Source organism: Ischnura elegans, chromosome X, assembly GCF_921293095.1.
Source record: "Ischnura elegans chromosome X, ioIscEleg1.1, whole genome shotgun sequence".
NCBI lineage: Eukaryota > Metazoa > Arthropoda > Insecta > Odonata > Coenagrionidae > Ischnura > Ischnura elegans.
In genome coordinates this window covers 109,573,019-109,600,475 of record NC_060259.1, presented here as the reverse complement: position 1 = coordinate 109,600,475, position 27,457 = coordinate 109,573,019, and the positions used below count along the sequence as shown (strand labels likewise).

The following is a 27,457-nucleotide window of genomic DNA, read 5'->3' as shown; positions in this document are numbered from 1 at the left end:
AATAAGGAGAACCCCCTCTCCTCCTATCCTTTCTGTTCCTTCCTTCCCGTCCCCCAACTGCTTGCGCTTTGTTCTTTCAAATAACAAAACATGTCCATGGATGTCTTTAAACGAATCAAATCACGCATTTGACGGCAAGGCAAGGTTGACAGCCGCCGTGGTCACCACGGCGCCCATTTCAATCCGGCCCGGCGTTGCGCCGTCTACGGGGTGAAATACAGGCAATGCTACATTGGGGCCGCTTTCTGACGAAACGACTTTTTGCCGGCCGCCATTCACGTCACGACACTGTGAAATACAGGCCGCTTTCAGACAAGAGGACTTTCTGCCACGCTGTGAACGGTGGCCCGTTCCCAGCCAACAGCTGAGTTTAAGTCAACAAAATTGTTACATTGGACCCACACTCAAGGTTTTCCTGCAACAAGTTATCCGATAACGTTGTCTAATGCGTCGCGGTGAGTCACCAGAATTACTGCTCGGCATTGACACGTCCGGGCATGTCAGCTAGTATTTCCGCTCTTCCGCAGCTGCGCTAAATATCTTTCAGCACATTTTTAAATTATAACATCAAATTATTCATGTGAGAAAGCGCCTCTTTCTAAATATTTCAGGAATAATACATGGGAATCGCAGAGAGAGGTTTTGATAACTTTAATGGCAAATTCTGGCGGAGAAAGCACTACAGTGCATGATATTACGCGGATGCATTACGCAGATGACTATACTAGCCAATTGACCTTGGAATCGTAATGAGATAGAGCAAATAATGAACGTCAGCAGCGTTCAACAATGAAGGCTTAGGCTTTAATAGATTCAGACTCATTAGATGTGATTTTTTTGCTAATTTACCAAAAATCGCAAAAACGTGAAATTTTGATTTTATTTACCGATTTTGCGTCATGTTGTGTTATTTCACAATATCCCGTCTCGGGAATTTCACGGACCTCTACTGATAAGAGAACAAATCTAAAAGAAGACATTTTGGTCGCAATAGCAATATTTCATTTGAAATTACAGACATTTAAAAGTAATTTTTCTCTCTATGTAAGCTGGATATATGGATACGCGAAGGATAAAATATATAAAATAGGTGAATTCAGTCAATACTCCATGTATATTGTTGCTTAAATTATCCCTCGTCAACAATATCCTAAATTTAAGGCAATGGGTGGGCCACTGAAAGCATAGCTCTCAATCAACATCAAATACATATTTTGATGTTAAAATAACACTGATTTCAGGGCAAAATAACATCGCTTTTGTAAAAATATATCACCACTTTTGGCTATAAATAACCCCACCTTTTGCATGTCCTTACCCATGATATAAATTAATATAAGCGTACCTAATTTAAACAAAGAATATTATTGCTATTATAAACTAAATCTACAACTTTCTCTTTGTGTGATAAATTTCAAAGCAGTTTACAGGATGTAATGGAATATTTCCACACTGTTTGCATTCCCACCTAGTTTCTTTCCTTCCAGGACAAACTCGGCACACTCTACGGGGAAATTTCTTCTTTTCTGTGGCTGGGATATGCGTTGGGAAATATCTTTCAGTAAGACAAACAGGTGGGTCAGTTTTTGGGGATCTTCCTCCTTTGACCACTTTTCTTTTTATGGTATACTTCTCTAAAAGTCCATGAATGACTTAATGTCTAAACTGTAGAAGAAGGCATTTTTCTCTACCACTTTTTCCATACACAATATGAGCATTCAGAATACTAATGTCCATCAAATGGAAGAACAGCTTCCTATACCATCGGACACTTTTTCTGAGGCACTATTACGGTTTTATTTTTTGGTCCTATCGATCCACTCCTCCCAGCATTATACTCTTATCACGGCCTCTGGTTTCTTCACTGCTTTGGTGGTTTTCCTGTCTCGCATATTTTTCCCCTGTGATACATGGATAACATTGTCACAACTTTTATGTCATGCCATTTTATTGCAGAATAAACTCCTGATGTGTAGCAAAGTATGTCATCTTTCTTCAATATTGCTGCCCGGAAACATGGCTTATTAGTTTCTGCGAAGCACTTTCATCACCCCACCTTTCTTTCCCTTGACCAGCATAATTGAAAAAGTCCTAGGGATAACCTGATTGAGATTCACAAGTAAAAAATATTTTTATACCGAACCTTAATCTCTTTAGAGGATTACAATAAACTCTTGATTTTACGAAGTCAGTGGGACCGGAAAATTGGCACTTCGTAAAATCGAGTTTCGTAATTTCAAACCTTTTTCATAAGTCACGAAAAAAATATTCGCTTTTGTTTCTTTCGCCTTTTTTTGTCTTTAGTGGTCTTATTTAAATGTTTTTGGTGGTTATTCTCGGTATGATTAATAGAAAAGGCTTTTTGTTATCGATTTATGCTGTGAAAGATCGTTAAATAATTATACCACCATAAAATTCCCATTTCTCGTTCATACTTCAACATCAACGATCGCTTAAGAAATTCCCGACCAGTTTAGTAAACGTAATTAAATAATGAATTGCAAAGTTTATTATAAGAATTTAATGTTATTAATTTGTGGTTAGGAGCGAATAACAACTATTAAGTTCGCGTAAAATATATATTTGTTTCCAGCACCCACGGAATTTTAGCGGCAGCCGGCCTAACCGCCATTTATGTCGCCCTCTATCGCTCAGTGACGAGAAAAAAGAGAAAAACGAGGGCCTCCACCCGTTTCCAAAATAACCTTCGTAAGTTAATATTTCGAGTTACTCCGAATTTTCAGTTGAATGTGCTATCTTTTCGATTAGTTATTTTCATTGAGATTCAGTTACGATTATAAATTACGTAGGATATGATTATCTTCTGGCAAATATTTGAAGTAAATTCTGTTTGAGTTCTCCGTCCGGATACTGTGCTCCGTCATCTTAGCAGACATTGCTACGAAAGACTTTATTCTTCATCAGGACCATATTCTTCATACCGGGTGTGAAGTGCTATGTTCATATAGTATTTCTCTCTTCTTTTATGCCGACTGAAGCAAGGTTCCAACCGGAAAACAACAGGAGAAACATCTTCCATTATCGGAGAAATAAAGAGAGAAACGTTATTATCCGCATTGATTGTTTTCCTACAAGAGATGTTTCATCATTTCTCAACGTGTGTGAAGTATTGGTTCACTTACGTGAATTCCCAAAAATGACACGCAAAAACCTGTACATTCACCTCATTTAGTTTTCGTGTCCCTTTCTCCGCCGTATTGAAAGTTATGCAAAGAATCATTGACGTAGAGAAAAGATTTTCTTAGCTTTAGCACTAAAAAATAGTCGCGCCATAATCGTAAATAAATATAGTGAGGAAAGAGCAAAGAAAATAATTTCAATTGAAACGCCAGCAGAGAAGAAGAGAGACAATTATAAGCATGGCACCATTTCCCCAACAGTGGAAGATACTTCTTCAGCCTCTCTCCGGTTAATAACTTACCCCCGTTGCAGGTAAAGATGAACCATGCCCTTCTCCACAATCGGGGAACGTTCCCAGTGGGTGGGGTGAATAAGAGTGGGATGGGGATTGCCTGAGGAAAGAAGCAGTCAGCATATGGTGGGGTGAAGGGGGCAGGAGAAAGAAGGGTGGGGAAAGGGCCTTCAGCTCTGCCTCAGTTTACGTTTGGGGGGCGTATTTTTCTACGACGCACTCAAGCTCCGTAACCTTAGGGGGGGAGTGAATGGGAAATGCTGGGGAAGGAGGGGTTTGGGATGCGTAAGGTGGGTGTCAGCAAGATCAGCAGAAGGCCGCGGGAGGAAGTAAACAAAGACTTTGGAAAGAAAGATCTCTCGGCATGGGAAAACGGGGAGACACGCGTGAAGAAAGTTCATGGTTAGAGTTAGAAGTGCGTCTTCATTACGAGTAGCCTGAAAAATAAGTTTGTGGTTGATAGAGCCCAATAATTAAGATATTTAAGTTGTTTACTCAGGAAGGCTGTTATATACACGAAAAGATACAACTAAAAAAATCTGCTATTTTTTTTTTTATGCCGTTCTCCATCGCCGCTTCCACCATGGTTTCTCACTTGCATAAATGGGAATGAAATTGGGGACCTAACTCGATAGCCAGATCAAAATATCTTAATTTTTGGAGGGCAGCCTGTACTTCTTTTTTATATGGTGAAATTACTTCCTCACTTTCATCCTCGTTGTCACTGCTATTCTGACAAGTTCCGGCCGCTGCTTCTTCCAACGTATGTACCGGCGTCGCATTGTCGCAAGCCCGGAGATCATCGTCAAGGGCAATATAATCGATGTTGCGTGCTGTGCTCTTCCTGCTTTTTTCCAAGAATTTTTCAGAATCATCTTTTAAGCCTCTAATCTCCTCCGCGATTTTATCCGCTGCAGCTTTCTGAAGGTATAACGTAACGAATCAACTATAGCCGTGATATTACAGCAGTAGAATTACTAGTAGGCTAGTTGCATCAATTACCAACCTCGAGAACAACCTCATGATGCGCTATCAAAGGGAATCCGGCCGATTTCCGGCAATTTGCGATTGTAGTGGAGGAAATAAAGTACCTCATTGAACCGTGTTCCTGCAATGAAAAATGACAATTTTATTAACTTGGCCATTTTAGCTAAGTTAGCAAAATCGTTATTTCTCATCGCAGAAACACGGTTCAGAGACGTACTTGAATGCCTGATTGGCAGGAGTGCGATGCAAACAATCATTTTTTGATGATGGCATTGATTGATAGATTTTCAAAATGCAGTAAGAGCGGTCACTTTTGGGGGGGAGGCCCCCCGCTCGGAGGGTTGAAGAGAGGGGCCAGCGAGGGTGAGCTCTTCGAGGAAAGGACCCCGGATTAGGGACCCTTCGAAGTGCTTCGGTGAAAAGTAGTCTTCGAAGTACGTTCACAGCAGCCTGCCTACCAGGTACGTTCACAGCAGTCCAAAGGGTTAAGTAGGAGTGTACGAAATACCCCGCGCGACCTTCCTGACATGTTAAACTACGAAGTATTGTCGATGTGATGTTTATGAATAGGAACATAAATAGGGGCATTATGTCAGTCGCGATATTTTACTTAACTCCTACTTCCCCTAATTTCCCACTGTGAGGTTTTAGGCGAACCCTTTCTCTCCAAAGTTGCACTATCATTTACGATTTCACACTTTTGATGAACCACAGTTGGAAGTGCTGATTTTTTTTAGCTACATACGCAGGCGTAACTAGTTTTGTTGACAAATATTTTGCCATAGTTCGTATAAACGAATGCCTTTCAATGCTGGGGACCGATCCGGGGTTCGTAAATTCAAAACATTTCGTAAAATCGAAACTTCGTATAATCGAATAGCACCATATGTACTTACCATAGGCTTTTCACCGGGACCGCACTATCACTTCGTATAATCGAAAGCTTCGTAAAATCCTGCTTTGTATAATCGAGAGTTTACTGTATATTGTTTCATTAGTAACCTTCCTTTGAATAGCATTGGAACCAACGCCTGAATTAAAAGCATCCTCGCGGCACTTATTGGCATATCTATTTGTCTCGACTACAACATGGTGCACAAAATCATCAGTGAAAAAAGTTCAAAGCATTGCACAGGAGAAACATCTGAACTAAGTGGAACACAAACACCAGTAAATATTGGTTTCCCATACCATCCTCTACTTGGTCAATGTCATATTGAGTCCACTGGAAATGATGTTCTTGTGTATCTGGGGAAACATTTTGTGGCAAAATGTCTTGACTCTCCGAGTCAGATAGTTCCTCACATGATTCATAATCATCGCTTCTGCAACACTCTAGGTCAGATTCACTTTCAGATGGGCTATATTCACTTTTGACTAATATGAAAATTCTTTGAAATTCCCCTTTTACTTGCTATATGTATATGTTGTTCATTATGGATTTGTACATGAATAAATAGGTAATGAAAATGGGTCTATCGTCTAGAATAACCCTGCACTTTAATTCCACTGAATGGCTTGTATGTATCTTTTCATAGCATGTGTGTATTTAGTAACAGTTCGAACATTATTTTATATTGTATCATGGCGAAACACATGGATGTTTATCTCAGTTACGTTCATATATGCTAATAAATATTATTATTATTAATTGGTATTAATATACTAATTTTAAGCAATGCACATGAGCGCCACTTATCATTTTTTGAAGTATTAAAATAACTGATAGGGAACAGTTACGAGAGTTGAAGGAAATTTTCTAGGGGACCAGGGTTTGTGATCCCTGCCCTTGTCAAAGCTTCCTGTTTCAATTAACCACCAGTCTATTCGACCATTAATTGCAAATGTTATTTTGAAGTTATTCTTTTTCATGGTGAGCAAAATTTAGCCCAAAATGCTAAAAGGTTTGTACTTCCCTCCCTATCACAGTACCTTTGGGCAGCCATCAAAGATGATGGTGGATCAGACCTTCAGTTACCAATAGTTAGTTTTTTCTGGTCAACCACAACAATCCAGCAGTTGAACATCAAACCGTAGGTCAAAACCAACCTTGAGCTGAGTAATTGGTTTCACAGCCTCGATTGTCAACGCTGGGCACTCCCTGAGGTTCAGATGCGTTATAGTTTCATTCATCTGTAAAACCAAGGTCACAAATGCACCACGCACAAGGGGCGCTCTTGACAGATCCACAGTTTTAAGAGACCTTGTATAATATGCTATATTCTGAAAAGGAAGCAGATAAAAATCATTATTTCTTAAGGAAAAACTCAGTCATTATCAACATTCATGTATACATCTATTATTTGACTGTTGAGAATGCTGAATTAGCATGATACTGGCATAATATATCAGACAGCAAAAAACAAAACACTAATATTGGACTTCATTGAAAAACAGCTAGTACAATAATTTAAAACAAAGATTAAAAGACTGACAAACTACATAATTAGGTATGCTACCGTGTAATGGCAATGATACCCCTGACAATGAGGCGGGAATAGCAAGCTAAGAACAAAAACAGCTGCTTGTTTGAGGAAGCAGTTTTTCTAGGTTTTACTCCTTGATAGTTCACGATTCCTTGGATGACAGTTTTGCCAGTGCTGGTGCCACCTTCAGTTAGGGACTGTGATGTTCAAAGTCTAAAGAGGTCATCACATACGTTGAGGATGGCCCATGTTTAGGTTCTGCAAGCTCAGGAAAGTAAAATTTTGGAGGTCCAACAATAATCTAGTTTGACAAGTAGAACAAGTAAGGTGAGCTATAGGGCCTCGATCATGATAAACAAAATAGTCTCCAACGGCCGTAACGTAGGGATCACATCACAGGTACAAAACATATGCAGCGGACTTCCAATTATCTGGGTGTGGCTTATCTATGTTGCAGATTATCCGTGCATGAGTTCATACTCCTTCGATGTTTTCCATGATCTTTGTAAAAAATATAAAATCGGACACAATAGCAGCAGCGTATGTGTCACGCTGACTTGCATTCCCACACTTGGTAGCTGTAGAGCAAGCAGATACCTAACGCCTTCCTCTCACCTCCAGCATCCAGTGAGGACAAGCTGGGAACTGCAACCTAGCGGTTGCATAGGTGGGAAAGAACGCACGTCGTGTGGAGTTGGCTTGGAGATGATGAGTGGGGTGGTTGCACCTAAACGCTTATTAAGTGGAGTTATGAAAAGACCAGGAATTTGTTACTACTGTATAAGCATGTGTAAGAGGCGCACCCCTATTTTGAGCATCGAAGCTTTAAAAAAAAAATTTTGCGGCATTTTTTTATCCTATCGTGCGGTGTTGCAGACATATGCCTGGAATTTCGACAGTTATCGAAATTTCCTCTTTCAACGCTAATTTAAAGAGAAAATTTTGATAACTGTGGCGGTAATAGCGGCATAAGAGGGAGTAGAAAGAGTTCCGATCCTCTCTTCGCATACGCCGTTGCTCTACGATGCTAGTCCTACTCACGAACAATTTTGTTTAAAAGCTCTCGCACGAGTATTGCAATAGAATTGCAGCCGTGGAAAATTTTAAGGCAAAACACGACAGGCACATAGCATGAACCTTCCCAAGAGATTGGACAACCATCGGGGCAATCTCAGCGCCATAGGATAATAACCACATCGTAGATTTAACAGAGCTACACTCGGCCCTCCATCAGCTAATGCCTCTGCCGTTTTTTTTCCTTTCCGAGACCCCACAGGAAAATACCAAGTTACAGGGGAACAATGGAAACATGTTTCATCCCTACCCCATCTCACCAACTGACCTTTTTCGGTCTACCAGGTTCAATTCTCCTAGTTTCTGGAGGCCAAATACTAGGTGAGTCACCTACTGAGCTCGAAGATATCTCGATATCTTTCAGCAATTGTATGACACACAAAATCATGTGCTCAGCGTAATGGCAAGACAGATGTTGACTATTAACCAGGTATGTCCTTCAAAACTACGCGTTTCTCTATGTTTGATAAGCGATTACTATATGCAGTATAAATGCCGCGGGATGCCCTCTCGTGGCAGTAAATTTATCTCGCGCTCCGGAGCGAATCACCCTGTGCGATCTTTTCCATGTTCACCTCTGGGGTACCGCCATGACGGTGCGATGCTTACAATTAGAGATGGGACGAATCCTATATTTTCTCGAATCCGAATCTCAGAAGGTTCTCGAATATTTCGAATCCACCAAATAAATTGATTATTAATTCAAAGAAAAGAGAAGCAATGCTTAAAAAGAGGGAGCTTTAAACTGTTGCTGAATTTCATACCTTCATGTGGCAAGAAATGAATTTGTGAACACACACTTTTACATGAAATATGTACCGTATAAGCGTGTGTAACAGGCGCACACGTGTAAGAGGCGCACCCCTATTTTCAGCATCGAAGCTATAAAGAAATTAAATTTGCGGCATTTTTTTATCCTATCGTGCGGTGTTGCAGACGTATGCCTGGAATTTCGACAGTTTTCGAAATTTCCTCTTTCAACGCTAATTGAAAGAGAAAATTTTGATAACTGCGGCGGTAATAGCGGCATAAGAGGGAGTAGAAAGAGTTCCGATCCTCTCTTCGCATACGCCGTTGCTCTACCATGCTCGTCCTACTCACGAACAATTTTGTTTAGAAGCTCTCGCACGAGTATTGCAAAAGAATTGCAGCCGTGGAAATTTTTAAGTCAAAACACGACAATCACATAGCATGAACCTTCCCAAGAGATTGGACAACAATCAGGGCAATCTCAGCGCCATGGGATAATAACCACGTCGTAGATTTAACGGAGCTCCACTCGGCCCTCCATCAGCTGATGCCTCTGCCGTTTGTTTTCCTTTCCGAGACCCCACAGGAAAATAGGAAAATATAAAGTATCAAAAAAATTTCAGGGAACAATGGAAATGTGTTTCATCCCTACCCCATCTCACCAACTGACCTATTTCGGCCTACCAGGTTCAATTCTCCTAGTTTTTGGAGGCCAAATACTAGGTGAGTCACCTACTGAGCTCGAAGATATCTCAATATCTTTCAGCAATTGTATGACGCGCACGAGGTTCTAAAACGAATGAGACCTAACGCGACGTATATCTGACGGCATTTAAGCTTTTTGAACTCTAATTGATTGACACAAAGATTTAAAGTTAAAACAAGGCTACTAATATTCAGATTAGTCCTAACAGCACAATTTCGGAAGAAACAAGCGTAGCATAAGCGCACTTAAACAAGACGAGACGGACTGGAAACTTCAGGACGCGCAAACTACGTATATCACATTGCTGCGCCCTCGCCGCTTTGCTTTCAAGGCAACGACGTCAAATGCAAGATCGGATGTGGTTTCCCTTGCTCCTTCGCTCATAGCCTCGTAGCTTGAAATACGGAGGTGATACGCTCCTCGTAGCTTGAAATACGGATACACTCCTTCCCCTCGACCTCTCCTTCAGCGCTCTTCACTTATAAGTATTTCCGATTGCTTCTATCCACCATTTAGTCCAACAATGAACACACTCGTTCAAATTTTTTAAACTGCAGCTTTTGACACCAATATAATTTTCAGTTGCAAAAATCCTCATATAAGCGTCTGAAGGTAATTTTTGAAAAAATCATGTGCTCAGCGTAATGGAAATTGCTCGGCAAGACAGATGTTGACTATTAACCAGGCATGTCCTTCAAAACTATGCGTTTCTCTACGTTTGATAAGCGATTACTATACGCAGTATAAATACCGCGGGATGCCCACTCGTGGCAGTAAATTTATTGCGCGCTCCGGAGCGAATCACCCAGCGCGATCTTTTCCAAGTTCACCTCTGGGGTACCGACGTGACGGCGCGATGCTTACAATAAATGCAAACAGGAGCATTTTACAAAAACTTCACTAAGGGAGAAACTCCCCTACCTGCTGCTTGATTTTGGCCCAGGGTTTCAAATGACTGACTCACCTTGAAAACCAAGGCGACTCAGTTCCCCTTGGACTTGCGGCCGGCGAAGGGGGAGGGGAAGATAATAAGTTTGTGTAAGAGGCGCACCACCCTTTTTGGCTTCAATTTCTGGGAAAAAAGGTGCGCCTCTTACACGCGCTTATACGGTATTTTTTTAGAAGATACAATCAAAGGTTAAGAATAATTAAAACAATCGTTTTGGGCCACAAAAAATTTAAAAACTTCAATGGAGATTTTTATTCAGGAAAACTAGCATGCGGACTCTCTCTGGGTCCAGCCTACTCCGTTTTTTATTGACTATGATTCCTGATGTGCTGAATAGTCTTTCGGAGAATGCTGTTGACATTGGTGAAATTAAAAACTTCCTTGCGAGTTTCCTCAAATTTTTGTACTTATCATTGACCTTCCAATATTTAAAGATGTTTGCAGATGGCGAAAGTAATGCTTCTGCCATGTAGGCATTTATTTCTTCTTCAGGGGACATAGCGTGATTCATCTCTCTGCTATTAGACGGTAACATTAATTGAGAATAGTAACTCCACATACTATGGCCTCCTTTCTGTTCATGTGCTAGTTCAGTGGTGTTTCCTTCACTATGGTCCAATGATGGCATGTCATTACAATTTAATTGGCTGTTAATATCTGAAATTTCAGCAATCAGTGCTGATTGAGCTTGCTCAAGGTTTTCTTTTCTCAAAAATACACTGCCCTTGAATCTAGGATCAAGTACTGTACCAAGAGTATACAATTTTTCTGTCTCAACATATTGATAACGCCTTTTTAGAGATGAAAGTAAATCATTTCTAAAGCCTTGAACAGAACCTAAAGTTGATTTGAAGTTTTGCAGTGCATGAATGGTGCTATTCACTAAAGGAATTACTTCTGAAATTGTCACTTGGCTTGAACTGGCAACTAAAGTAGCTCTTTCAAATACATCCAGTATTTGTATCACTTCCTCTATTGTCGTCCACTGTCGAGCACAAAGATCAATTTGAATGTTTAAATCTGAACCAGATAATAAAACAGCTTGCTTTTGTTCCACAAGACGACGGAGCATGTGAAGCTGTGAGTTCCACCTTGTAGGTTCATCTTGTAGCAAACGATGAGGTTTGAGATTTAGTGTGGCTTGAGAAACTCGTAACACTTTCATGGCTTTAGAAGAATGCTTAAAATGTCCCACTACACTTCGGCAGGATGTAAAAATTGTCTTAATTTCACTCAATTTCAGTAAACCATCCTTAACGACTAGTTGAAACGTATGAGCCAAGCACGGTAAGTGATCAAAGGTACTGCGCTCTAAACCTGCAACCATATTAGGAGCATTGTCTCTTATGAAGCACACAACTTTCCTCATAATATTCCATTCCTTCATAGTACTTGTGATGAAAGTTTCTATTGCTATGGCTGTGAGTGAAACTTCTGCAAAAGGAATACATTCCAAGCACAAATGATGGTACTCAAAGTTTTCATCTAAAAAATGAAGTCAAACTAAGGTAATCATCAGAAGACGTTGAAGTCCACATATCTGTTGTGACTGCAAGAGAGTCAATTTTTTTTAAACTCTCTTCAACTTTTACTTTTTCTTCCACATACATATCTGGAATTACCTCCTGGGAAATAAATTTCCTGCTTGGCATTATATATCTCGGCTCAAGGTGGTTAATCAGCTTTTTAAAACCTTCATGTTCCACTATGGACAGTGGTTGGTTATCTTTGCAGATCATTTCAGCTACTAATTTGGTAATTGTTTTAGTTCTTTTGTCTCCAGGCTTAAAACTTTGCATTTTATCAACAAATGATCTCAGAGTTGGTTGGTTGGTAGACAATAACTTGCGTTTCCCTGGAGGTTGTCTGAAAGGTCTGAGTTCTCCACAGGAGGAAGCAGCAGAATCTGGACTAGGAATTGAGCTAATCGATGTAGGACTACCATCAGCAGTGGGTTCACCAATACCTTTGGTTGGGGAATCAATTCTGACAACTAAAGGACCAAATGTAGGAGAAGCTGGAGTCAGCACTGGTGTTAATGCACTTGACCCTTTCAGTTCTTGAAACCTGGATGAATGTTTAGCTTTCAGATGTTTCCACATGGCAGAAGTAGTGTGCGATTCTTTTCCTCTAGATATTTTTACTGATCACAGATTACATATAGCATAATTTTCACTGGTTGAAATTTGGTAATAGTTCCAAATATTCGATGCTCGAGGCGATGCCATGTAATGGGATTATATGAAGAGGTGCTGGTCAAAGATGAGAATGCTGTGCGCATTCGGTGAACTCCAACCTTGGGCTGAAATTAAAGAATCGATGTCTTCCTTATTTTTCATGACTAAGCATCCATATGACCGTAAGTCTATTATGGGTCATTCCATGTCAAATCAACCAATATTTTGACCAAATGACACCCACCGACTCGGATTTTCATGAAACTTGCCATGGTCAAACATCATGGTATGGTTAGAGATTGTGTGCAATTTTAGCCTCCAATTGTCAATTGTTAATGAAATATGAGTAATTGAAATTTGAGCATGACCCCTAAATTGCAACGTGCAACACATGGTGATTTTTATTTTCATCCATAACTCCATTCCTGTGAGATGAAAAGACATGATTTTTTTTCCTAAAGCTAAGGAGTCCATAATGATCCCACGATTGTCATTAAATATTCACTGCATGAAGTAAGTCAGCTGCAAAAAAATAAAGTTTACAAAAAAATCTCGCTTGTACCATTTTTGATTGTGAGCATCCACAGGGAAAGGCCATGCGAATACAGACTCATGGTTCAGTTTAAAATAATCATTAATGTATGACCAAGATCCTGATGAAAAAAAATCATGAGTCCGGCGTTCCTTTTAGTAAAAAAAAATTCTCATTCATGGTCACGGGAAAAAATGGCATTTTTTTCAAGGCACATGGAAATTACACAATTTAGAGGAGAGATAAGCTTATACTCATGATTAAAAAATATTGGAGCATGCATTATCTCACTATAGTGTATGCTACTGGCTCTTACAGAAGGAAACACATAAGCAGTCATGTCAATGTACTCCCCACATACTGCTAATTTCGTGTTATCAGGACTATTCCTACTATCTCTTCCATGGGTAATGGGTATAAATACTAGATCAATAATATGCGTTAGTACTCGATTATTTCATCCATCACTAGTTTGAATAAATAAAAAATCAGTTCCTTTGTTTGCAAATTTCTTGTGAAAACGACTTACCTTCTGCTTGAGGAATGAACGATCACCACAGGTTTTGACACTGGTGCGTAGGTAATTGGCCCGATGAGCGAGCAGTCGTTTTGATTCTAGGGTCCAGCTGTTGCTTCAGTGTTTTAAAAGTTTTATTAGAGGTTTTTAGCGAACTAAAATACTTTGGCGGAGTTTACTCCCAAGAGAAGTTCTAATATTCACGATACAACTTCTACGAACTGTAGCAGAGAAGCGGTTGGCGCTGGTTGGTGCAGTCAATTGTTTCTCTCGTAAACTCGTAAATAGTTCTTTGTGAATCATTAATTAAGACAAATATATTCATAAAAACGCAGATGATCGTAATTTGAAAATTCGAGAGACAAAAACCATTCTGAAATAATAGTAATTTTTCATTATAGAACCTCAGTCACAAATAGAACTGCTACATTCGGAGAAGCTTCTGCAGCAGTGACTCAGCTGATTCTCGTATTCAAAATTTTAGATTAAAGAGTGTTTCATTATTAATTTATATGACATATAAATATGATTAATTGATGTGACGTGACTGAACTACAGTGCAATTACAACATATTCCGGCAAATAAATTCAACATTCACAGTTCTTCTCCTTCGCGTTTCGTTTTTGAGTTGCAATTATTGGCTGCTAGTTTGACGAAGATTCGAAAGATTCGAATCACGAACAAAGCATGAAAGATTCGAGTTTTCGAATCTCGAATATTTTCTAAGATTCGAAGGATTCGAATGGCCCATCTCTACTTACAATAAATGCAAACAGGCGCATTTTAAAAATATGTCACTAAGGGAGAAACTCCCCTGCCTGCCGCTTGATTTTGACCCAGGGTTTCAGATGACTGACTCACACTGAAAACCAAGGCCACTCAGTTCCCCTTGGACTTGTGACCAACAATGGGGGGAGGGGAAGATACGAGGTTTGTGTAAGAGGCGCACCCCCATTTTCGGCCGCAATTTCTGGGAAAAAAGGTGCGCCTCTTACACGTGCTTACACGGTAATTCCTTCATTCCTTTCCTCGTATTCCCTCTGCGTTCTCCAGCAGACCCGAGAGATTTACAGCAGGGTATTTTCATTTTAATGCAAGGAGACAGCGGGCCTATTATTTGCATTAGAACTCCCATGGAATTGCTTTACTTACTTATTCGCTAGCAAGGAATGTTCCAAGGTTATGAGTTATAGCCAAGCACTTGCTTGCATAGACTGTTTGCCTTAAGCCCTGGTTTCCTATAACCACTGCAGGGCGATAGGGTGATTGAGTGCCAGTTGTCATCACAGGAGTGCCGTGTTCCTATTTTCCAAGTATCACGGTGGTCAATTACGCTTGGTGATCATGGATTTGCATCCCGGGCAACTTGTGCCAGAAGCGAATAAGTGGTGTGGTGCCTGACAGTGTAGTTTCCGACGTCGTACAGTGCTTTTGAAGCATTTGTGCAGACCACATTTCTGAACAGGTGATCTCACAGCCACGAATGCACAGTTTTCGGAAACTAGGTAATTCACAGAGCAGTAATAATACGAGTGCAATCCATTATCACGACAAAAAAAATTGCAGTCGGGAAAAGAAAGCTGTTAATGATTCCGGAAAGCAATTTGTGTTTTCCAATTATTCGTGTCGCCTCTCCCCATTATTAGCCCGGAGTATGCTGTACTGGATTGGTTTGGTGGAATGAGAGAACTCACAGCAGTGACCAACCCTAGTCTCTCAACCGGAAACTCTTTTAAGCACTCATTCAACTTGGAGGAAAATGCTCATCCCAATGGATTAAATAAATATAATTATTGTTTCAGATACACCAAGTGAACTTTCTATATAAGCCATTGGGTATTTAATTTTCACTAAGTACAAGTGATGATAATATTTTGACATGCCTTATGTTTGTAGAAAGATAATCTGAAAGGGACAAGACAGTATTCTTTTTATAACTTCATTTCACTAATGAAATTAGAGCTAATTAGTCTTTGCTAGCAATAACTCAGCTTGACTATCATACACGTACATGCCTTGGTGATTAAAAAACCCACCAAGGATGGATTTGATACAAGGACCTCTACATCAGCACCAAGTATGGATAATCATCAATCCACTCCAGATAGAGTAAAAAATGTTCTAGTCATCTTGGGAAGGCCAAACTTCACACTCCCACAGACAACTGCCAAGAGCTGCAGGAGCAATATTTTTCCACTTTCAATTCAAGGTGGTAATTGAAAGCACATATGTATTGCTGTATCTATAATGAGTGTACCAATAAAGAAATTCCTGTCAACACAACACCGTATGTGATGCACCTTTCTTTTAAGAGTTCAGATATGAGAAAAAGTTCGGGGCTTATTTCTTAAACCTATTGAGAAGAGCAGAGGATTTTTGCAGGCCCAGGAACACATTTTATCATAAAATCTATGTACTTGTAATGAATGTCACTCCCCTTGCTTTTTACCCCACTGCCCCCCAACTACATATAAGCAAGAAAATGATCCTTTACCCCGATCACTTACATTTAGCCCCAATTTATATTCTGGGGACTCTTTGAATAGGGCAGGGAGACAAGGAATTTGTTTTTGATGAGTACTCTCATTTTCGCCTGCCTCTCGGGGAAAAAATGAACTTCTTACACAAGTTTATATGGTAAATATATAAAACATACCATTCTTTGTTCTTCAGGTACATCTTCCCATTCCACATCCTTTAATTGCCCCAAGTACACATTAATTAAATAATCGCTTTCTGGCATAGCTAATTTCATGTTCTGTAGGTCCATAACTGATAAGTAAGTAAAGATCTCAGCGTACAAAATATCTTCGGCGGGGAGCCTCATAAGACCTGCCATAGTAAATAACTTGTATCAACTTCTTAAACCTGCAAAACAGAAGTCACAGTAAAGAACATGTCAGTTACCGCTTGACCATATTTTAACATGCATGTCTATTAGTGCAGTCTCAACCTTTTGCCAGGGGCAGGGTCCATCAATTTGACATGCTCAGTCACTTTTACTGTAACTGGTGTTATGTACATACATCACATGTAAAGTTGATACTTTTGTTGACAATCAAATCCACATGACACTTTCCACACTAAATATGCCACTATAAATTTTAAAAATCTCCATTGTCAGCTAGCAACTATGTACATATCCACAATTAAGAATTTGAGATATTAAAATGTAAAATTAACATGTGATTACCACAACCACCTATTGAAGCTCTTGATGTGAAGTATTTTTCTAATGAAACGACTGTAAGTAAAAGGGTGTGGCAAACTCCATGATCAAAACTAGGACACATTACGGAAAAATTAGCTCTGCAGCCAATTTGCTCAACTATTCGATGGGACAGTTCCATAACTGGCAAACACCACAAAATAACTGTTGAACAGGCTTGTGCTATGAAAATTACTTCTTGATCATATATGTAAATTGTTAAAAAAATTCAAAATGAAAATCATTAATTTCAATTCAGCAGCCTCGATGGTGGTGGCGTAAAGTCCTTGCCTGCCAAACTGTAGGTTGTGGGTTCGTATCCCGCCTGGGTAGGTGGTCCCTATCCAGCGCATGGATGTTTGTCTTGTGCTTTGTTGTCGTCCTCCATTGTAATGGCCTTTATGTGCTGTTTACGGGGCAGTTGGAAAAAAATAAAAATCCTTTTCTACCTGCTAAGATTTATCAGATGGCTTTACATTAATACACCCATTACCACACTACTGTACTCATAAGAGATTTCAAGTGTCTTTTCTTGGATCAATCACATAGAAATCATATTGTCAGGATACAAGCATTCTTGCTAGGAGATGCCTTAATCTTATACTATACAGTAACAAACAGGGAGATTTCATAAACCACTTAAACATCTAGAATACATTAACTGGTAAGTGGATAAATTCACCATCAAGAGGTATCTTTCAACAAACAAAAAGGTGAGGGGAGGCAAGGATTCTTGATAAATCAACTTCTATTCACATTCAAAATCCAGTTTAACTATACCCGTTTTCCGAACTGATGGTGGCTAGGTGGTGGACTTTCTCCTGTCGCACTTCTGTGATTGGCTAGAAGAGTGGGTGGGTCTCGAGAATGCTCAAGGTCAGCCGCTCAGCTCAGTTCAGAAAAAGGGTATAAATTTTCAGGTTTTTAGCATTAAGAAACTATCTTTCAAAACTTGACCCTAAATTAAAGAAAAAAACTGAGTCCTCCTATGGGGTCATTTTGAGCAACGCAGAGACCTGCAAAACCTTAAATATTGAGCAAAGAAAATAACTTTCAAAGTATTTCACCACTAACATTTAAGTAAGGGGTCATTCCATGTCAGTTCATCCAGGCGTGACACCCTCCGACTCGGATTTTGTTGAAACTTGGCAATTTTCATCCTTCCATGTAGGGATGAAACAGTGTAAAATATTTCTTGGCTATCTCTAATAGCTTTTTTTCACGACCATTTGAAGCTGGGGTGAAACTGTAGCTTTTCAATGAATGCAGTCTCCAGAGGCACTTGTACCTCCAGAGGGAAATAATTTGTCTCAGCCATAGTTTTCGTCCGATTCTTTGCAATTTGAAAATTTGCAGGTTTACTATAGAAGTCACGAGGTAAACAAAAAGTGATTGAAAAATATCCTAAGGGATATTGGAAATTCTCTAAACTCGTATGTTTCATAAGATTTTAGAAAATTTTGCGTCAAAAACATGGTTCTATAAAACATCAAATTTTAACCTGAGGCAATATCTGAATCAAGCTAAATTATTTTTTCTAATATTCCTTAAGGTATGACCCACCACCTGTAAAAATAAAATTCATGGCTTTTTGCTTGCTTTGTTGTTAAAAAAAAATTTATTTAAAAAAATCCCTTTTCACGACTCTGGTAGTCAGTGTTGGGTCCTTCAAGTGTGATGAAATGCTTGTGTTAACTGTTTTCTGTATCTAAGCAAATATTTACAACATGCATCTAGTACATAATACATTCAAAAATTAAAACATTTTTTATGTGCAGGTTGTTTTTCTCCCAATTAGAAAAATATATTTTTGAAATAGAATATTTTAAGGAATTCATAGCACTTACCCATCATTGCTGGGAAAAACTTTATTGTTACTTTATAAAACACATCAAAATACAGGATACATGTCAATATAAGTTAAATTTCTCTATTTTGTATTGACAAAAAACTTCACAAATGTGTTTTACTTCATTAATGTTGCACAACTTATAAATCAACAATCACAATATATAGTCACTTTTGTCTGTGCATCAGTTTGTGGTTAAATAGCATAGTATCCAAGGTCTTCACTGAGGCCTATCTACGAGAAACTTAATATTTCAGTTGACACTAGTTACATTTTCTTTCCAGTCATGGTAATTCCAAGTTTTCCTTTTAAATCCAACAGCCGCTGGTTCACACGTTCAATGTCTTACTCCGAGAAGTAATACATTCGTCTTGAGCCAATTGTGGTAGGAGTTTCCACATTAAAAATGATATTATTTACAGGAACATGGCAAATATCTTCTTTCTCTTTTGGCCAGTAAAATGATCGTGAATGGCCCATAAGGATGCAAGAATTTCACTTTTATATCACATTGATAACATCCTTTGACATAACTAGCTTAAAAAACCAGTGCTTGTCATACAAGCAGGCCAAAAAAGAATTAGTACAAATTTTTGTCATAATTCCTTCCAAACTTGACTTTATCAAGAAATTGTGGACAGAACTGTACGTGGTATCAAAGCTAATTTTTTTTGTCGCAATAATCTTACTAGAAATTGGTATAAAAGAATGGTATCTATGAGTACCGGGGATTGTTTTTGCATGGCACCAGCAAGTTTCTAATTGTTGATAACTGTTCTTTTTTCAAAACATAAAATGAAATTTTATCCACTTTGTACTTGCACAACTCAAACACCTTTTCAAGGAAAGTCATTGTGTTACTCAGATCCCGCTGAAGGCTTTCTCTTGTAAGAATGCGCTTAACTGTTCCGCCTATCCCATCACATTGAGATTTCTCATGAGTAGTTGCAAAAAATGACCAAGAAGCATGCAAGTCAAAGTCCAGGTGATGATGGCACAGGTTTATGGAGTTTTTAGTTCTTATATTGGCCAGCACAACCATCACTGAAATTTTGCACTTTCTTTACTTCAGGGAACTTTTCCTTTAAAAACTGGGTGACTATGTTTTGCGCTTCAAATGCAAAAGCTACATCATGTTCTAGATCGTCATAAAATACAGACAAACTTGACACACAGAGATCTTTCTGCAGCTGTCCACGAGTATAAATTACCGCTGGATGTAGGGAACAACCATCCTGATTCCAGTGATGACCCTGAACCTCATCTTGTCACATAATGGTAGTTTTCACTGAAATCCAGCAAAACAATGGCTTCATCAGGCTGTAGGTTATTTTTTAGTTCTTTTAGGTATCTCGCCTTTGGCTATGAAGGAATGTGGGAGAAGTTTTTCCAGATTGTTCACCAGACTATTGATGTATTCATCCAGAGTCACTGTTAACCTAATTTGTTGGGTTCGATCTGTGATCACCCATGCACTGTATGTATCTTCATCTGCAGGGTCCCATTCCTCAAATTGAATTTTTTAGATGTTTCTTCAGTCGTTTGTCAGGCATACATTCTGAACAGTGCCGCAACATGCAATCCCTGTTATCTTTGGAACATACAAAGTAATCAAATAGGTCGTTGTAGGTCTCCTCTATAGAGCATGCGTGGAGAAGAAGTGATGCATTCTGATGGATAGCACAGGCACATACAGAATGGGTTCCAGAGGAGCCTGCTAACATGCACCATTTAGGTGGCAACATACAGAATTTTGAAAACCCTATTTTTACACGTGGGAATTCAAATTTAAAAGCTGCATACAGCTCAATAAGGTTACTTAGAAGTAACCTCTTTTGCTTGTGGACATTTTTGGACACACTCACCTTATCTTTCATTCCTGGCATAAGGCGTGAATACTCGTCATTTTGGTAAAATGACTGAACTAAGTCCACTGCAGTTTGTTGTATGTTTTTGCCCCTCCTTGGATCTGGTATGGCTATGATGCCTTTCATTCATAGAAGTTCCCTAGCTTGCCCAATTGTATATTCACTAACATTAAATTCGGTGGCTACCTTTTTTCCTAATCCATGAAGTCGGAGCTAGTGTTAGTAGCTGAATTATCTCTCCCTGACTGCCTGCTGTCACCAGTTTTTCTTTTAGTAACCCAACTAGCACATCCATATAACTCGCTTAATCAAGAACTTCTGAATCAGGCTCTGGAAGGAAATCTTTATCCAGTACTTAGCAAACCTTTTTGTTCAAACACATTCGTGAAGTTTATTGTCAATACAAAATGGAGTTACAATTAAGTTAACTTGCATTGACATGCATCCTGTATTTTGATGTGTTTTATAAAGCAAAAATCAAGTTATCCCAAGCAATGATGGGTAAGTGCTGTGAATTCCTTAAAACATTCTATTTCAAAAATATATTTTTCTAATCGCGAGAAAAACAACCTGCACATACAAAATGTTTTAATTTTTGAATGTATTATGTACTAGATGCATGTTGTAAATATTTGCTTAGATACAGAAAACAGTTAACACAAGCATTTCATCACACTTGAAGGACCCAACACTGACTACCAGAGTCGTGAAAAGGGATTTTTTTAAATAAATTTTTTTTTAACAACAAAACAAGCAAAAAGCCATGAATTTTATTTTTACAGGTGGTGGGTCATACCTTAAGGAATATTAGAAAAAATAATTTAGCTTGATTCAGATATTGCCTCAGGTTAAAATTTGATGTTTTATAGAACCATGTTTTTGACGCAAAATTTTCTAAAATCTTATGAAACATACGAGTTTAGAGAATTTCCAATATCCCTTAGGATATTTTTCAATCACTTTTTGTTTACCTCGTGACTTCTATAGTAAACCTGCAAATTTTCAAATTGCAAAGAATCGGACGAAAACTATGGCTGAGACAAATTATTTCCCTCTGGAGGTACAAGTGCCTCTGGAGACTGCATTCATTGAAAAGCTACAGTTTCACCCCAGCTTCAAATGGTCGTTAAAAAAAGCTATTAGAGATAGCCAAGAAATATTTTACACTGTTTCATCCCTACATGGAAGGATGAAAATTGCCAAGTTTCAACAAAATCCGAGTCGGAGGGTGTCATGCCTGGATGAACTGACATGGAATGACCCTAAGGCATACATAGGATGCTTTCATGATTACCCTCTATGGTTAACTTTGAACTTCTTATGGCTTCTGAGAAATCCCTCAGTGTTTTGGTAGCATGAGCAATTAAGGCATTTCCAACCATGTGTCTCTTCCAAAATGATAAATTACTCCCCGCACTATCCACCTCTAAGGCAATAGCCTCATCACCAATTCACATGTACGGCATACCCTAACACCTCCCAGGCAGAGGCCTGCCTGCTAGCATCTTTAGTTCATCCATTTTATTCCCAATCTGTTGATGCCACCAAAAAAAACTTTCATCAGGCCCACCATTGCAAGGAGGCATTGACAATACAATGGCTACCATTCAAGTACAGTCATTGCTTATCTCCAGGATCCAGCCTGGCTCTCATTGTCAGTGGCCCTCACAATTACTTTTCTTCCCTTATGTTCGTACACAGTGGTGGATCTTTCACAAAGGGGGCTATAGCTATATATAGGGTAGAAAAACACACTTGATAAAATAGGAATTTTTTGGAGTTGCTATTTAGTACAAATTATTTATGTAAGTAGTTATATTTCCGATATATTAACCTACTTTAATGATTTGAAGTACAAATTAGCTCTAGACTTAAGGCCTATTTTACACACTTTTGGAATGTTACAATCCAGAGATGGGCTAGGGGGGCGATAGCCCATCTCTTGGGTATCCAATTTACACTGGATAGAATGGTAATTTTGTTTGGCCCACCACTACTGCTGGGAGGTTCCTGCCCAATTAGCTCCCCCTTGTCCCGATCCTGGATCTGCCACTGCTCGCACACCATACATCAACAGGAAGAATGATCATGGAACCACAAAAGAATTCAAACACAACGACAAATGCGAACAAAGACAATTTCCTGCTGAGGTTGACAGCTTTTCCATTCAAGTTGTTATGTGCCAATCAAAAGAATGAATCAAACATAAGTGTGGTGTGCTTCGCGAGGCATGATTGACACGATGACCAAGGGAGCGAGATTAGGGGAAGTGCTGATGTGCATGATTGCCATCATAAGTGGAATCAGAGTGTTGCTGGTGGCATACGCTGAAAGGAGACCGGACGAGTAATGACAGTGTCCCACGCCACGTGCGGGAGGAGTTCACCCCCAGCACCTTGGATCATCTGGTCCTAACCGTTTTGCAACAGATGGTTTTCTACTGTTCCAGCTTCAACCATAAACTGTAAGAACATCGCAGTTAGCGACCCTTCCATCATCTGTTGAGGTCAGACGACCAATCACTTCCCTCAGTTAGAAGCTAAAAGCTCTATTCTCCCAGTCCACAGAGCAAATTGTCCTCGTAACTTATTTTAAGAAGTGCTAAGAAAGTAAAGGTCAATGAACTTGCTAGCGAGCTTCAGAAACTTTATCGGAAGGCACTTATTAACAGTGACCCAAAGATTTAATGTTACATTTTCTTGAAACTTGTACTATTTAGGAGGGAGGCAAAAACATCACATTCAAATCATCGATTTTTTTTGTTAAGTGTAATCAATTCATTCTTTTCATCCTCATCATGGTATATTTTTTTGTTGTGAAAAATGTAATATGCAGAAAGGTTTAAATATATCATGCAATTTAAAGAGTGATTAATGTGGTGTTTGACTCGATCATTCCTTTGCTCGGGACGGTTGATTGCTTCCCTTCATAACACGTATGTGACATCGTGTTCCGTCACAATATATATATCCATCTCCTATTTCCTAATTTTCCACTCTTTCATTAAAGGCAAGAGTTTTACTATTTTTATATACTGATAATTAAATACATGACCAAACAGACAAATTATTGATATTGTAACAGCCTATCATCAAAAGCTAAAACCAGTAAATCAAACAATAATACTGAGTGGAATCTAAAATACACCAATCCCAGGCATGTGAATCATAGTGAATTTCTTGCAGGAGCTGCTTCCGCATGTGTTCAGTCCAAGGAAATGCCTAAAAAAATCAAACCCTCAAGGAAGAAAACTTCTTGGATCAATAATGGTTCATAACAAACGTGAAACCAAACTGTTCTTGAGAATTTTGACACACACAAAAAAGTGGCTTTGGTTATGATCCCAAGCTGAGAAAAGGGTTCAATAAGGGAGTAAATTTACTGGAGTTCAGAAGAATATATCTCCTCATCTTCATGTATGTTACCAGATTGATTGTCTTCAAAAGTCCAACAAGAACAATGTAAACCACATTGCATGCCACTTACTGAACACACACTGGTTGGGGGTTACATGATGTGTCTACCAGGGGCGCAGCCAGGAATTAAGGCTAGGGGGGGGTTTCAGGTGCAACTAATACTGGGGTGTCTGGGATCAGTTCAGATGGAAACTTAAGCATCACATGGCTAATCAGTTTTTGGTACCGATTCCCGGCCCCGGTGTGTTGTATTCTTGTAAGGGTCCCCTGGGATCCTCAATTGTTGTTGCTTCATTCAGGGGCACAGCTAGGAATTAAGGCTAGGGGGGCTTCAGGTGCAACTAATACTGGGGTGTCTGGGCGTATGGCATACCTGCCAGGTTAAGCGGGAGGTGCGAGGGCCCTCCGCCAGAAAAAAATTAAGATAAATGGTTAAAAATGGTGAGTTTTATGGCCTTCGGAGAGATATATTATTAATCCTTACACTATTCTATAAGTAATATTAATCCAAATACATAAAATAGATTAAACTTAAAAAATTGTCTGAGCTCTGGGGGACCTCTCCCAAACTGCTATTATTCAGGAGAACCCATCTTTGAATGACCCATGCACATTAATTCATGAGGCAGCAGCCTGTTCAAGACAAATTCCACTACCATTCACCGATGGCCTTTGGAAGGTACACTTTTGAATATTTTGTCACAGATAAAAGCAAGGAAGAGGACTGTTTGTATTTTACTGAAGTTTCTTAAGACTGAAGAAACCTACTATTTCCCTGTTCACCATTTCACCTCTCTATCTCACTCCCTTTGCATTTATTTTCCCTCGCATCACCTATCCTTCCCCTCACCTCCACAAAAAATGGTCATTTACCCAATTCCTGTCCTCTCCTCCTTCCATATTTCCCATCATCACCTTCCCCTCCCCTGCCACATCCTGCAAATCATATATGAACTGGCTAAATTAAACACCATTTGCATTTCCAATACTCTTCTAAAGCACCTTTCACTTTTCCAATAAACACGCCTCAGATACTTCCCTGAAATATTTCAGGAAAAGATTCTTACAAGGGCCACTTGTTGGCTCTAATGTGGCATTTGTATAATTTTGAAACATGTAATTACTATCAAACTGGCTTGTCTCTCTTGCTAATAACATTATATGGTTTACTAACTTAGAAACTCTTCTACTGCTAATGTATTCTCAATAATACGTAACACTGTTGGTAAACGTTCCTAGCCTTTGAATGAAGCAAAGTAGCTCCTACATTCAACATCTTCATGCTTGCCGAAAATATTTGCATGACAGTTATCATTAGAAAGAAAATTCTAGAGAACTCTTACCAGCGGTTAATCACTGGATGCCTAAAAAATATTAAGCTACGTTTTTGCCATCACAAGTTCAATACTTCCAGAATCCAACTCCTGGCACATTAACTATGCCCCCTCAAGTTTGGATGTGAACAACAAACAATGAGCTCAAATTACACTCATCATAATTATCCATGCACATTTCTATTTGGTTAACAAAAACACATCATCATTAGCTCATTTTAATTCCACACATCACCGACATAAGACATAAAGAACCTTCAATAAATGAAAATTCATACCTCAGAAACAAGTCTCAAATTTCACTGAAGTTTTCACGCACAAATACAGAACAGGTTATCATCTTTTGCTCTCTTTAAAAAATGCACGTACATAAAAAACACATTCATTCCTCCTAGTGACAATATTTCGAAATTAAATTATCAAACCAATAAATCATTAAACCAATCGGGTAACAAAACAGCTTTTAAAAATTCGTGCACACTTGGCATGCCTGACTTTAAACAAGGATTAAAATAGTGGAATAAGCCAGTACTCGTACCACCAAATAAGTGTTTTTTAATGTAAGAAACCGTAAATATATGCATACTTCTCAAGACTAGATTGTTGCATTTTTTATGTGTAGCTTTTGAACAGTGAATATATTATCGATGAAAATATTGATTCGGGTGACTACATTTCACACTTAAGGTTTAATTCCTCGAACATCGAACTGACATCATAAAATTCCGTTCCATGAGGGAACAGAGGGAAAAACTAAAAGGTAGACAACTGAAAAATACTAACTGTAGTTCTCCTAGTTCCTTTATACTGCGCTTCACACCGTGCATCAACTTCGGGTCGTTTTCAAACAATGACCTACGGATATGGCATTAAAAACACCCTCAGGTGTGTATTCGCTCGGAACAGCCACTTTGATAATACATGAGTTATGCAAACGTCTGCCACATACAACAGTTAACTAAACACAGTTACAACAACGTGAATGCTTATTTTTTCAATCCAGACCGGCCACCCTAAGTTACTTCCAGCAGCCCTTACGTACTGTGACAACAACGGCTTAACATGCATTGAAAATAATAAAAAAATAATACGGTATAATGACAACGAATTAGTTGATTCATAAGGGAAAACATATACAAGTATAAACATTTTCAACATTCACTCTTACCACCAAATGGTCAAGCCTTAAATGAGTCCAACTAAGGGACAATATAATTGTGCCCACTTCGTTGACAATCTTGCAGGATCGGATTATAGTGTCGCTGGACCGTTTCACGACGAAGATACAGCAGGTGATGATACCCACTAAATACGTGGGGCAAATTTGGGACGATTTTTACTTAGTTGTAGCACGTACTTACTGACATTCGCGCTCTTCGTATTCGCCTCGACACTTTCAATTGTTTATTTCTGCGGCTGCTGTGATTTCGCCCGGTTGGTTTAAATACAAGAAAGGTACCATCTTATAAAAGTTTAAAAATACGAACATTAAAACAAAATAATATAATTGTACATCCCACTGAAATTTAACAGCATAACTGCGGTAATAATTACGCCTGACGTAATTGTTCGTGAATGACTGCAGCCCTAGTTAGCTGTCACAGTCAAGATGAAATTCCCGGCTCCCAGGCTACGTTCACAATATATCCGACCATTTCAAAAATTATATTTATAGAATATTTTGTTCACTCCAGATAATAAATAATTGACCAATATCAAATTTGAATCCGAATAGAAATGAATAAGTACGGCAGAAAATGAATTTTAATATCCGCAGTAGTTCTGTGAATCATTGGGGATGACTGCATGTACTTAAGTTGATCAGCAGAGTATCAAGAAGGAAAAGCACGGCGCCTACCCCAACCCAAAGCTGGCAGCAGTCCTAACTATGCCTCAGAGCTTCAGATCAGCAACTCATATTTCCTCCTTTAATGGATAATTAATCCTCTGATGGGTTTTCCCTCGACAGCAGTCCATTGGATAACATCATACTTATCAGGCCAGCATCAGCGAGTAGTTACAAATGATTTACGCTCAATCGATTGATGGATCGATACAGCAAGAGGTGCACCTCAAGGCTCTATACTAGGACCTCTGCTATTTTCCCTCTACATTGATGATTGCCCTTCAGTGATTATCATTCTAAATATCATCTTTATGCTGACCATCTCCAAGTACACCTATATCCAAATTTTAGAAGTCTGTGCATTGGGATATGCAATTTAAATTA

At 39.0% G+C, this 27,457-nt stretch overlaps 1 protein-coding gene across 4 annotated transcripts in view; it reads right to left on the bottom strand.

The window, feature by feature from the left end:
- Positions 1–26,606, bottom strand: part of LOC124170843 (F-box/LRR-repeat protein 15-like) — a 112,370-nt gene extending 85,764 nt beyond the window's left edge. For 3 of the 4 annotated variants that reach the window (XR_006867599.1, XM_046549837.1, XM_046549840.1), the window contains exons 1-3: positions 26,396–26,606; positions 16,209–16,420; positions 6,470–6,643 (exon numbers count right to left, since the gene is read on the bottom strand). Coding sequence is in view for 3 of the 4 variants with exons in the window: in XM_046549837.1 (XP_046405793.1) it covers positions 6,470–6,643; positions 16,209–16,391 (357 nt within the window). In the remaining variant the exon portion in view is untranslated. The remainder of the gene's footprint in view (positions 1–6,469; positions 6,644–16,208; positions 16,421–26,395) is intronic. The other variant, XM_046549838.1, reaches the window with a different exon arrangement.
- Between the last annotated feature and the right edge of the window lie 851 nt (positions 26,607–27,457).